Raw genomic sequence first — 14,378 nt, 5'->3', positions numbered from 1 at the left:
TTATTTATTTGAGAGCGATAGACACAGAGAGAAAGACAGATACAGGGAGAGAGAGAGAATGGGCGCGCCAGGGCCTCCAGCCTCTGCAAACGAACTCCAGACGCGTGCGCCCCCTTGTGCATCTGGCTAACGTGGGACCTGGGGAACCGAGCCTCGAACCAGGGTCCTTAGGCTTCACAGGCAAGTGCTTAACCGCTAAGCCATCTCTCCAGCCTAAATGTTTTGATTTTTAAAATATTTATTTGATATAAAGAGACAGATAGAGAATGGGTGTTCCAGGGCCTTCAACCACTGCAAATGAACTCCAGATGCATGCACTACCCTGTGCATCTGGCTTATGTGGGTCCTGGTGAATTGAACCTGGGTCCTCTGACTTTGCAGGCCAGGACTTTAACTGCTAAGTCATCTTTGCAGCCCTGTTTTGATTTTTTGACTTCTTAAACTTATCTATTTTTTTGTTTGTATTTTTTAGGCTCTTCTTCATAATTAGACAATCTTGTTTCCTGTTCTCTTCTAAATCTCTTGTTCTTTCATTTTCTTCTTTTTAAAAATATTTTATCTTTATTTATTTACTAGAAAGAGAGATGGGCTTGAGAGATTGCTTAGGGGTTAAGGCATTTCTTTGCCAAGCTAAAGGACCTAGGCTTGATTCCCCAGGACCCTTGTAAAGCCAGATGCACAAGGTGGCACATGTATCTGGAGTTCATTTGCAGTGGCTGAAGGCCCTGGCATGCCCATTTTCTCTATCTGCCTTTTTTATTCCTCTTAAATAAATAAATAAATAGTTGGGGTGGGGGAAAGGGAAAGAATGGGCATGCCAGGGCCTCTAGCCACTTCAAACGAACTCCAGATACATGTGCCATCATGTGCATCTGGCTTACATGGGTTTTGGGGATTTGAACCTGGGTTCTTAGGCTTTGCAGACTGCTAAGGCATTTCTATGGCACATCTTTTCCTTAAAAAAAAAAAAAGTTTACTTTTGAGTAGAGAAGTATAAGTGCGCCAGAACAAACTCCAGATGTAAGTGCCATTTTGTACATCTGGCTTTATGTGGATATTGGGGAACTGAATTTTTTTAAAATTCATTTATTTGATGCCGGGGGCGGGGGGAGAAAAGGAGAAGGGAATTGGCACACCAGGGACTCCAGCTGCTGCAAATGAACTCCAGAGGCATGGGCCATCTTGTGCATCTCGTTTTGCATGAGTCCTGGGAAAGTAAACCTGGTCCTTTGACTTTGCAGGCAAGTGCCTTAACTGCTAAACCATCCTTCCAGCCCTTTTATTTTTCCCCCAAGGTAGGGTCTCACTCTAGTGCAGGCTGATCTGGAATTCACTTTGTAGGCTGAGGGTGGCCTTAAACTCACAGCGATCCTCCTACCTCTGCCTCCTGAATGCTGGGATTAAAGGTGTGCACCACCATGACCAGCTCTTTTATTTATTATTATTTTTTGATACTGGGGAATTGAACCTGGGTTGTTAGGCTCTGTAAGCAAGTATCTTTAACCACTGGGCCATCTTTCCAGCCCCTCTTCTTCCTCTTTACAACATTCTTCTTTGAGTTCTTTTGTTTGTTACTGCTTCTTCCCAATTTTCTCCCTTATATTATCTCACTGATTTATTATTTCTAAACTTAATCCCAATAATCTTGCTTGTCTTTCTGAAAGAGACTGTTATCCTGGCCTCAAACTAATTAGGTACCTGATGATGACCTTGAACTCTAGATTTTTTTTTTTTCTCTCTTTCTCTCCCTGTGTTCTGAGATTTCATGTATATGCCACCACACTAGGCTTTATCCTTTTTCTTTTTTTTTGGAGGCAGGGTTTCACTCTAGCCCAGTTGACAGGATTAAGGGTATTGGGCAACACACACCCTTAGGGACTTTGACTTTATATTATCTGTTTAGTTTAATCCCACACTTATATAAATACTCTGTGCTGGTTTTGATTGAATGTCTATGCTTAGTTGAATTTCAGAATTTTCCAGTAATTTGCTTCACCCAGTCTACTACAATACTTGGATAGCAAGCAAACTCAACACCTAGGGTTACTTCTGCTGTTTCTCTTAGAGAATAAAAGCACATCTGGCTTCTTAAACCCCTACAATGGAGATATATAAAGTCAACTTTATATGGCTAAGAACACTGCAAATAATTAGAAAACCTAAGCATTAAATTTATCCAAGATGCAAAAATCAAGATAATACAATCCCACCAATTATTACAAATCAGTCAGAAATGACCTCCAATGAGACTGCTTTAGATGAAATGCCTGACAAAGATTAAAAAAAAAAAAGATTACATCAATACTCAAAGGAATCAAAGAAGAAAACCAACTCTTTAAGGAATCTCAAGAGAACACAGGAAACCAACTTAATGAAATAAGTAGGTCAATACAAAAAATGAGTAAGGAAATAGAAACAGTGAAAATATACCAATCAGAAATACTAGAAATGAAAAAGAGAGTAAGCCAAATAGAAAACTGTAGAAAGTCTCACCAATAGAATGGATCAAAGACAGGACAGAATATCTAACTAGAAGACCAGGTGGCAGACCTAATACAGTCCAACAAAGAGAAGGACAAACTAATAGGAAGGCATGAATGGGAATTTAAAGACATTCAGGACACTATGAAAAGATTAAACACAATAATTCAGGCTAGAAGGAGAAGAATTTTACTCCATAGGCATGGTAGGCATTTTCAACAAAATCATAGAAGAAAACATCCCCAAATTGGGAAAGAGATGCCAATGCAGATACAGAAAGCCTTTTTTTAGAAAAATTTTATTTATTTATTTGAGAGTGACAGACACAGAGAGAAAGACAGATAGAGGGAGAGAGAGAGAATGGGCGCGCCAGGGCTTCCAGCTTCTGCAAACGAACTCCAGACGCATGCACCCCCTTGTGCATCTGGCTAACGTGGGACCTGGGGAACCGAGCATCGAACCAGGGTCCTCAGGCTTCACAGGCAAGCACTTAACCGCTATGCCATCTCTCCAGCCCCAGAAAGCCTTTGAACAACAGACAGACAAAACCTGGAAAGAACCTCTCCTCACCATATTATAATTAAACTACCAAACACACAAACCAAAGAAAATATATTGAAAGCAGTTAGAGAGAAAAATCAAGTCACATACAAAGGCAAGCCCATCGGGATAACAGCAGATTGCTCAACACAAACTTTAAAAGCCAGAAAAGCTTGGAATGATGTATTACAAGTTCTGAAAAATAACAACCATCAACCAAGGTTACTTTATCCTGCAAAGCTATCCATTCAAATGAATGGAGAAAGAAGGACGTTTCACAATAAAAGCAGGCTAAAGAAGTACATGAAGAACAAACCAGCTTAACAGAAAATATGTGAAAGGATCGTCCATGCTGAAGAGAAAGAAAAGCAAACACATAAGGAAACAGGAAAAAGTAAACCATACTCAAAGACAGCAAAGGTAAAACTGGAAGAAATACAAAAAAAAGTGGCAAAAATATATACACACCTTTCAATAATAACTCTAAATATCAATGGCCTAAATGCCCCAACCAAAAAAATGCAGGTTTGCAGACTGGGTTAAAAAGCAGGATCCTTCAATTTGTTGCTTCTAAGAAACTCAACTTTCTACAAAATATGGACACTATCTTAGGGTGAAAGGTTGGAAAATGGTGTTTCAAGCAAATGGGCCTAGAAAACAAGCAGGTATTGCTATCATAATATCTGACAGGGTAGACTTCAGAGCAACAGTAGTTAAGAAAAATAAGGAAGGTCACTTTATATTGATTAAAGGAACATTCCAAGAGGACATTATAATCCTCAATATATAATCCTCAACAACATAACATGGGAGCTCCCGATTTCATCAAACAAACACTATTAGAGCAAAGGTCACAGATAACACCAAACACAGTTGTTGTGGGTAACTTCAACATCCCACTCTCATCAATTGACAGGTCAGCCTGGCAAAAAACAAGCAGAGGCATCTGGATTAAACGAGGTCATAGAACAAATGGACCTAACAGATATCTACAGAACATTTCACCCAAATGCTACAGAATATACATTCTTTTCAGCAGTACAAGGAACATTCCCTAAAATAGACCATCTAACAGGACACAAAGCAAATCTTAACAAATACAGGAAAACTGAAGTAATTCCTTGCACTCTATCTGATCACAATGGGATTAAACTATAAATTGATAGCAAGAAAAGCTATAGGGCATACACAAAATCATGGAAACTAAACAATACATTACTAAATGAAGAATGGGTCAATGATGAAATCAAGAAGGAAATAAAAAAATTCATAGAGTCAAGTGATAATGAGAACACAACATACCAAAACCTTTGGGACACAATAAAGGCAGTCCTAAGAGGGAAATTTATAGTTTTAAGTGTCTATATTAAGAAATTAGAAAGATCACAAGTAAACAACTTAATGCTTTACCTTAAAGCCTGGGAAAAAGAAGAACAAGGCAAAACAAAAATCAGTAGATGGGAAGAAATAATAAAGATTAGGACAGAAATTAATGAAGTGGAAACAAACAACAACAAAAAATAATCCAGGGAGGTAATATTATGGAGAATGGAATTTCAAAGGAGAAAGTGTGTGTGTGGGGGGGAGGGAGGGAATTAACATGGGATATTTTTTTATAATCATGGAAAATGCTAATAAAAATTAAAAAAAAGAAAAAAAGAAAATAAAAAAAATCCAAGCAATCAATGAAACAAAAAGTTAGTTCTTTGAAAGGATAAACAAGATTGATAAACCCTAAGCAAATCTAACCAAATGAAAGCGAAAAAAGACACAAATTAATGTAATTAGAGATGAAAAATAAAGAGATACAAGAGAAATGAAAAAAATTCACAGGGACATAATATAAGAACATATATTCTACTAAGTTTGAAAACCTGAAAAAAATAGATGATTTCCTTGATTTACATGACCTAAAAAGTTTAAATATAGATGAGATTATTACTTAAATAGACCTATAACAAATTTGGAGATCCAAGCAGTTATAAAAATCTCATAACTAAAAGAAGTCCAGGCCCAGATGGACTCACTGGTGAATTTTTACCAGACCTTTAGGGAAGAACCAACACCACTGCTTCTCAAGCTTTTCCATAAAACAGAAAAGGAAGGAATCCTACCAAACTTATTCTACAAAGCCAGCATCACCTTGATACCGAAACCACACAAAGACAGAAAAAAAAAAAAAAGAGAAAATTATAGACCAGTCTTACTCATGAACATAGATACAAAAATTCTCAACAAAATACTGGCAAACATAATATAAGAGTATATCAGAAAGACCATTGCCCCTGACCAAGTAGGCTCTATCCCAGAGATACAGGGATGGTTCAACATATGCAAATTGATAAATATGATACACCAAATAAATGAATTGAAGGACAAATCACAGCATCATCTCAATAGATGTAGAAAAAGCATTTGACAAAATATAACCCTTCATGATAAAAGTCCTACAGAGACCGGGCATAGAAGGAACATATCTCAACATAATAAAGGCTATTTATGACAAACTTATAGCCAACATAATCCTAAATAGAGAAAAACTTAAAGCTTTCCCACTAAAATCGGGAGTGAGACAAGGTTGGCCACAGTCCCCACTTCTATTTAATATAGCACTGGAAGCCTTAGCCATAGAAATAAGGCAAGAGACACACATACAAGGGATACAAATTGGAAAGGAAGAGATCAAGTTATCATTATTTGCAGATGACATGATTCTATATATAAGGAACCCTAAACACTCTACCAGCAAAGTGTTAGAGCTGATAAACACTTAGAGCAATGTACCAGGATACAAAATAAACACACAGAAATCAGTAGCCTTCCTATATGCTAACAACAAACATACAGAGGATGAAGTCAGAGAATCACTGCCATTCACAACTGCTTCAAAAAAATAAATAAAGTAACTTGGAATAAACCTAACCAAGGAAGTGAAGGATCTCTACAATGAACACTTTAAAACACTTAAGCAAGAAATTGCAGAAGACACTAGGAAATGGAATGACAACCCTTGTCCTTGGATCGGAAGAATCAATATTGTGAAAAGGGCAATCTTACCTAAAGCAGTCTACACATTTAATGCAATCCTCATCAAAAGTCCAATGGCATTCTTCATAGAAATAGGAAAAACAATCAAAAATTCATTTGGAAGCACAAAAAAACCCTCGAATATTTAAAACAATTTTGAGCAACAAAAATAAGGCTCGTGGTATCACTATACCTGATTTTAACCTATATTACAGCACCATAGTAACAAAAACAGCATGGTACTGGCTCAAAAAGAGAAAAGTAGATCAATGGAACGAAATAGAGGACCCAGATATAAGTCCGTGTAGCTGATATTAGACAAAAAAAGCCAAAAAATACTCATTGGAGAAGAGACAGCCTCTTCAACAAATGGTGCTGGGAAAACTGGATTTATATCTGTAGAAGGATGAAAATAGATCCTTCTCTCTCTCTCCATGCACAAGAACTAAGTTCAAATGGATCAAAGACCTCAATATAACACCTGAAACTGCTAGAGGAAAAAGTAGGGGAAACCTTTCAACATATTGATATTGGCACAGACTTTCTAAATATAACCCCAGTTTCTAAGGAATTGATCAACCACTGGGACCTCATGAAATTGCAAAGCTTTTGTACAGTAAAAGACATTGTGAACAGAGCAAAGAGACAACCTACAGAATGGAAGAAATCTTTACCAGTTATACATCTGATAGAGGATTAATATCTAGGATATACAAAGAACTCAAAAAACTAAATAAGAAATCAAACAACCCAATTGAAAATAGGCTATAGCTGGGTGTAGTGGTGCATGCCTTTAATCCCTACACTTGGGAGGCAGAGGTAGGAGGACTGCCATGAGTTTGAGGTTACCTTGAGTCTACATAGTAAATTCCAGGTCAGCCTGAGCTAGAGTGAAACTCTACCTTGGGAAAAAAAGTGGTGGGAGGCTATAGATGGGCTGGAGAGATGGCTTAGCAGTTCAGTGCTTGTCTGTGAAGCCTAAGGACACTGGTTTGAGGCTCGATTCCCCAGGACCCAAGTAAGGCAGATGCACAAGAGGTTGTTTGCATCTGGAGTTCGTTTGCAGTGGCTGGAGGCCCTGGCACGCCCATTCTCTATCTAACTGTCTCTTTCTCTCTCTGTCTGTCACACTCAAATAAATAAATAAAAATAAACAAAAAATTTTAAAAATTGGGTATGGAACTAAATAGAGAATTGTCAAAAGAAGAAATATATGTGGCATATAATCATCTAAAAATGTTCTATAACCCTAGCCATCATGGAAATGCAAATTAAAATTACACTTAGATTCCATCTCATTTCTGTCAGAATGGCTACTATCATGAAAACAAATGACTATAAATGCTGGTGAGGATGCAGAAAAAGAGGAACTGTTCTACACTGTTGGTTGGAATGCAATCTGGTCCAGCCATTGTGGAAATCAGTGTGGAGGTTCCTGAGACAGCTAAAAATAGATTTACCATATGACCCAGCTATTGCACTCCTAGGCATATATCCTAAGGACTCATCTCACTGCCTTAGAGATACTTGCTCAACCATGTTTATTTCTGCTCTACTCACAATAGCTAGGAAATCGAACAGCCTAGATGTCCCTCAACTGATGAGTGAGTGGATAATGAAGATGAGGCACATTTATACAGTGGAGTTCCACTCAGTGGTAAAGAAAAATGAAATTATGAAATTTGCAGGAAAACGGATGGATCTGGAAAGAATTATATTTAGTGATGTAACACAGGCCCAGAAAGCCAAACGTCAGATGTTCTCTTTCATATGTGGATCCTAGCTACAAATGATTGGACTTCTATGTGAGTTGGAATAAAACTCAGTAACAGAGGCCAGTAAGCTAGAAAGGGGATTAAAAAATAGAAAGGGAGGGAGGGGGACTTAATAGGATAATATTATATATATAAGTAGAAGAACAGATTAATGGGGGTGGAAAGGCCTAAGTGAGGTCAGGAGAAGAGACTGAGTAAAGGAAAGGTGGGGGTCTCGCAATCAAAATCTAAGTGGGTATGAATACATCATATGGAAACCTACTTTTTTGAACAAGGGAATACCCAAAAGCCACAGCTTGTTACTAGAAAACTTTCAGTGCCAGGGATGGGATATTTTCTAGTGAGTTTTTGGCCAGAGAGGTCCCAGATGTTCCCAAAACATTACAGGCCATTGCTGAGGCTCTTGGTTTCCCACCAGGAATAGATGGTAAGACCTTATTGCTGAAGACTCCACATACTTGGGCTGCAAGGTCACTGAGAAACCCTGCTGGAGTGGATCTGAAAACTTCCTTTGTGTAGACCAGCTGACAGAAAGCTGGAAAAAGCTATGCTGCATGCAATTCAATGGGAGAGAGAGAAATCACCAGTGGAGATACTCAACAGTGGACACTGCAAGCCTTGAATTTGGCCAGGCAGGCCAAATGAGCCAACAGGTGCAATAGTGGCATGTCTGTTATGAGGGGAAACCAGCCACTCTCTACTTGGGACTTCAGGCCCACTCCACGGAGGGAATATATGCCTGACACTGAAAACCCACAACAGAGGTAGTGATGAGCCCTAGGTGTGTAATGTCTTCTGCTATCTGGCTAAATGTATATAGTATGCTCATCAAACTGCCCTGTAAGCACATCTCTTAATGTTCATATTCATGTATTAATACTACTCTCACTTTTGGTACAGAATCTTCTCTTTTCAGATTGTGGTATGATTCAGAAGGCACCTTGGTGCTGAGAAGTCACAGAGGAGTACTCAGCACTGAAATATTTCCACCACACCTTCCAAGGCTCAGGGTCCACTGTGGAAGAGATGGCAAAAAGAATGTAAGTGCCAAAGAAAGGTAGGAATCCTTACAAAGTGCTCCCCCAGACACAACATAGCCTGGATATCCATGACCTTGAAGTACATGTCACTACCTACATAAGACCATCATAATAGGAGGAAAAGATGATGATATCAAAGTAAAAGAGACTGATTGAGGGGGGAAGGAGTATGATGGAGAGTGGGGTTTCAAAGGGCAAAGTTGGGGGAGGAAAGAAATTACTATAGGTTATTGTCTATAATTATGAAAGTTGTCCAAAAAAGGTAAATAAAAAATAAAAACATGTTGAAAAATAAGAATCAACAAGTGAGATTATATGACATTAAAAAGCTTCTATACAGTGAAGGAAAAATTATCAGAGTGAAGGACTACAGGAGAAAATCTCTGTCAATAGACAGGGTATAAATATCTAGAGTATACAAAATATTATAAACACACACACACACACACACACACACACACACACACACACACACACACACAAATCAATCAGTATGTGGGCATATAAGTTGAATAGACTGTTCTCAAAAGTAGAAATACAGCCAGGCGTGGTGGCACATGCCTTTAATCCCAGTACTCGGGAGGCAGTGGTAGGAGAATCACCTTGAGTTCGAGGCCACCTTGAGATTACATAGTAATTCCAGGGCTACAGTGAGACCCTACCTCAGAAAAACCAAAAACAAATGATGTGGTGGTTTGATTCAGGTGTCCCCCATAAACTTAGGTGTTGTGAATGCTAGCTCCCCAGCTGATGGAGATTTGGGAATTAATGCCTCCTGGAGGGAGTGTATTGTTGGGGGCGGGCTTATGGGCTTTATAGCCAGTTTCCCCATGCCAGTGTTTGGCACACCCTCCTGTTGCTGTGGTCCACCTTATGTTGGCCAGGGGGTGATGTCCACCCCTCTGCTCATGCCATCATTTTCCTCTGCCATCGTGAAGCTTCCCCTCGAGCCTGTAAATCAAAATAAATCTCTTTTTCCCAGAAGCTACTCTTGGTTGGGTGATTTCTACCAGCAATGTGAACTGGACTGCAACAAATGGTTAATAATTATTTCATAAGAATTTCACTATCTTTTGCTACCAGGAAAATATAAGCTAACACTATATTGATATTCCATTTTACCTCAGTCAGAATGGCTATCAAGAAAACAAATGAGGGATGGGGAGATTGCTCAGTTGTTAAAGGTGCTTGTTTGCAAAGGTAGCTGGCCCAGGTTTGATTCTCCAGTACCTATAGAAAACCAGATGCACAAATTGGCACATGCATCTGCAGTTTATCTGCAGTAATAAACCTCTCTGGCATACCCATATTCACCCCTCCACTCTCTCTCTTTCAAATAAATAAGTAAAAGAAAACCAATGAAAAGAAAGGCTGGTGAGAATGTGGGAAAAGAGGAACTTTTATTCACTGTTGATAGGAATGTAAAATTGTGCAGTCACTATGGAAATCGGTATGGGAATTCTTCAAAACACTAAAAGCAGAAGTACATATGACCCATATACCACGTCTGGTATGGCTGAAAGACTCAAGTCAAGATACCATAGAGATCCACTTTCACATCCATGCTTACTGCTTCACTATTCACAAACAGAAAAGACATGGAACCAGCCTCGATGTCTATTAATAGACAAATAAAGAAAATGTACTATATATACTCAATGGAGTTCTACTCAGCCATAAAGAAGAATGAAATTAGATCATTTGTAGGGAAATTGATGGAAGTGTAGATTATCATGCTAAGTGAAATAAGCCACATTTGGAAAAATAGAACATGGTTTTTTTTTTCCTATGGGGAACCTGGACTTAATGAAATGTGCACATACATACATAAGGTTTATATATGAAATGAAAGTAGACATGGGATAATCCGGGAAGAAGAAAGAGACTGGGAAGAGTTGGCGGGATATAATCACGTAATGTATGAAAAATGAATGAAATCTGTTATTTTATATGCTAGCTAAAGAAATAAGATTATGGGCTGGAGAAATAGCTTAATGGTTAAGGTGCTTCTTCAGATTTCCAACCCCTCCAAATTTAATTAACACTGATGTTTCAGTAATTTATTTTTAATTGCTCAAAGAGTTGAAAAAAGTTACCCCTTATTTAATGAATGTTTTAAAAATACCTATCACAACTTTATTCCCTAATAATACTCCAGTTAAATAAAACATATAATTAGAAATTTAACAATGAATGCAAATTACCTTTATCACCAAGGTCTCGAAAGAAGGTTGATCCACAACGAGCTGTTTGGATTCCTGCAAGTACATTCTCAACATCCTTTGAAGACAAGTGAAGACCTTTCAGTTTCAGGTACACAAGATCATTTTCTATCTTACCCCAAACAACAAAAGCCCCTGTGTACTGCTTACCTTTTTTGCCAGCTTCTTGACCAATGTTTTACCTATAGCAAAGAAGAAATAATTTTTAATGCCCATTTTCCAGAGAAACGCAGATTGTACTAAGGAAAAAGTCATTTCCAAAACAAACAACTAAATATTTCTAAGAGGTAAAAGTTTGTAATTTTAGCCAATATCCCTTAACAGGCCAGATAATTTTAAGTCTAAACACAAACAGTTTTTCTTTTCAAAATCTATTTTCTTCTCTTTATGCATGTTGTGCATGCACACATATGCATGTGGAGGCCAGAGGCATCTTCCTCCTTTATTTTCCACCTATTTTATTTGAAACAGCGACTCTTACTGAACCTGGAGCTCACAATTCAGCTAGGCTAATGTAGCAGTTATCTTCTCATTGCTGGGACAAAAGCCCTGACCACAGCAGCTTATGAAAGGCAGGGTTTATTTCAGTTTCTACTTTCCAGGGGCTTTGTGTGGATGCCGGGGAACTGAATCAGGGCCAGCAGGCTTTACAAGCATGTGCCTTTAACTGCTGAGTATTTCCCCAGTCTAGTACTTGAGAATTTTTTTTAAGGGTTGGATGAAATTTATTGCTGCCCACTTGCGACCATGATTTTGTTCTGATGATATATTTTCTTTTTTTTTTTAAATTTATTTTTATTAGTTATGGACATACTTACTGTGTAAACAACACATATTGGTACCATGCTTTACCTCATCCCTGCCCCTTTTCTGAAGGAGCCCTTCTTGTTGGGAATGCAGGTCATCCACATGGGGATTGTGGGTCATGAATTGTGGGGAGAGCAGTCAATAATGGGGGAGAGGTAATGTCTCTGTACATACTGTCCCAACTTGTGGCTCTAACAATCTTTCTGTCTCCTTTTCCACAAAATTCCGTGAGCCATGTGGGTGTGTTTTAAGTCTGCTTTGGATGGGCTCTTAGCAGCCTCTAGATCTCTGGTTTGGTAGGTGTTGAATGTCCTCCATGTGATCACTTTTGAGGTAAGGTAACACTCTACCTCAGGTTGCCTGGAACTCTAGAACTCACTCTGTAGTCCCAGGCTGATCTCGAACTCACAGTGATATTTCTACCACTGCCTCCTGAGTGCTGGGATAAAAGGAAGTGCCACCATGCTTGGCTTTCACAGCTTTAATTAATGCCCCAAATGAATTTATTATCAAGAAGGTTTGAAAATTCTGTGCTATCACATATGATAAGAATGAAATGGAGATATTAAATTTTACAGAGCAGGAAACAATCTTAGAAAGTACAGGAGACTCATCTGAAACAAATAACTATCAAGGGGTTAAAATAAGAACTATATATTTTAGTTGTAATAACCTGTAAATTTAACCTTTAATTTATGGATTAAATATTATTTGTTTGTGAATGCGTATGGGCATGCATGCCATGGTGTGCATGTAGAGTTCCGGTGACAACTTCAAGGTGTCTGTGCTCCACTTTCTCTAAGACAGGGTCTCTTGCCACTGTAAATGAACTGCCAAATTGCAAACAAACATCAGAGTAGCTTGTGCCCGAGCATCAGATTTTCTTGGCTCTGCTTCTCACTGTGTTAGGTATTTGAGATCACAGATGCGTGTACCATTTTGCATCAGACTTTATGTGGGTGTTGAGGAACTGAATCCAAGCTGGCAGGCTTTGCAGACAAGCACCTTTAAGTCTGAATCCTCTCCCAAGCCCTCATTGTGGAACTTTAAAGTCCAAAATAGATGTATGAAGACAGTCCATGGGAGCAACTGTGGCACAGGCATTGTAATGAATTCTATGGTCACTCTGATTATATCCTTCTCTAGAGTAAAGTGTCAATACTAATTGGTTACTGTGAATGTGGCTGTCTGGCTTGCTTCTTTGCTATTTTATTACTTAAGTTATTTATCCGTAATAAAACTGCCTTGTGAGTATAAACAAAGGTATGCAGTATGCAGGGGAAAGAATAGTGAAGACTAGCTCAGTCCAAGCTTTACCTCTCTCATCTGAGACAATCCCTGGTACCTGTCTGTTGAGATCCATTCTTCTATGTGGCTAGCTTATTCAGAAGTTAGCAATGGGGCTTACCCTGTGACCTCACTTCAATTGATTTCTCTTATAAAAGGGTTCCTAAATGTTGGGGGAAACTTTCAAGAATTTAAGCTAAAATCATAGCCCAACAAATGGTAGGAGCACCATCTTGGTGTTCCTTTTTTCCCCTTAAATCCTATTACCAATGACTGAAATTAGTTACATTCACAGAACTATAGATACCACTTGCTTTACCTTAGAAAGGCAAAATCCTTTTTTTTTTGCCTAAAGGCAAACAAAACCCCACTTAAGGTAAAATCCACTCTATTATCTCTGCCAGACACTTTTGGGTTTCTTCTTTCCTTTTTTTTTTTTTGGTTTTTCGAGGTAGGGTCTTACTCTAGCCCAGATTGACCTGGAATTCACTATGGAGTCTTAGGGTGGCCTTGAACTCATGGCAATCCTCCTATCTCTGCCTCCCGAGTGCTGGGATTAAAGGCGTGCACCACCACGCCCAGCTTTTTGCTTTTTTTTTTTTAAAGATGGATTATGAGGTTTATTGTAAGAATAAACCCAGCATTTAGGAGGCTGAAAGACTCAAGCCAGAGAATTCTCCTTCTTGCCTGGCTTTAAAGGGAGAGAGGAGATCTCTGAATCAGAGAAATCTCTGGAGAAAGAGGGCTCTGGAGAAGGCACACACACCCGCACATGGAAGGTAAAACAGAAGAACCAAAAGATGTGCTTCACATAAAAGACCAGAGGAGATTAAGAAATAGTGAAGGACTCAGAGATCAATGAAAGCTCATATATATATATATATATATATACACATAACAAAGTGGGAAAGCACCCCAAAGCAAGACATAGGTAGAAGGCAAGCAGAAGCAAGTGCCTTCCCACCTTCCCAGGAACGGGAGAGACGTACACACTGGCGTTCAGGTGAAATCATAGGGAGAAGAGAGTACTTTTGGTTTTCTGAAGCTACAAAAATTAACTTGTTTTTCAGTTTTTAACCCCGATACAAGTTGAGTTATATTCACAAATTCTTCCTGTGGGGGTACCTACCAATACAATTATCACATTCACTGTAAAATCACTAAAAACAATTAAAAAACCCTAAAATCATTCTCAATTG

The 14,378-nt window shown here is 38.6% G+C and overlaps 1 protein-coding gene across 1 annotated transcript in view; it reads right to left on the bottom strand.

The window, feature by feature from the left end:
* Micu2 (mitochondrial calcium uptake 2) overlaps window positions 1-14,378 on the bottom strand; it is a 127,915-nt gene that overhangs the window by 51,973 nt on the left and 61,564 nt on the right. The window contains exons 3-4 of the mRNA XM_004670526.2: window positions 11,236-11,267; window positions 11,068-11,143 (exon numbers count right to left, since the gene is read on the bottom strand). Of these exons, the coding sequence (XP_004670583.1) occupies window positions 11,068-11,143; window positions 11,236-11,267 (108 nt within the window). The remainder of the gene's footprint in view (window positions 1-11,067; window positions 11,144-11,235; window positions 11,268-14,378) is intronic.

Source organism: Jaculus jaculus, chromosome 7 (genome assembly GCF_020740685.1).
Source record: "Jaculus jaculus isolate mJacJac1 chromosome 7, mJacJac1.mat.Y.cur, whole genome shotgun sequence".
Lineage (NCBI taxonomy): Eukaryota > Metazoa > Chordata > Mammalia > Rodentia > Dipodidae > Jaculus > Jaculus jaculus.
This window is presented reverse-complemented; position numbering and strand designations above follow the sequence as displayed.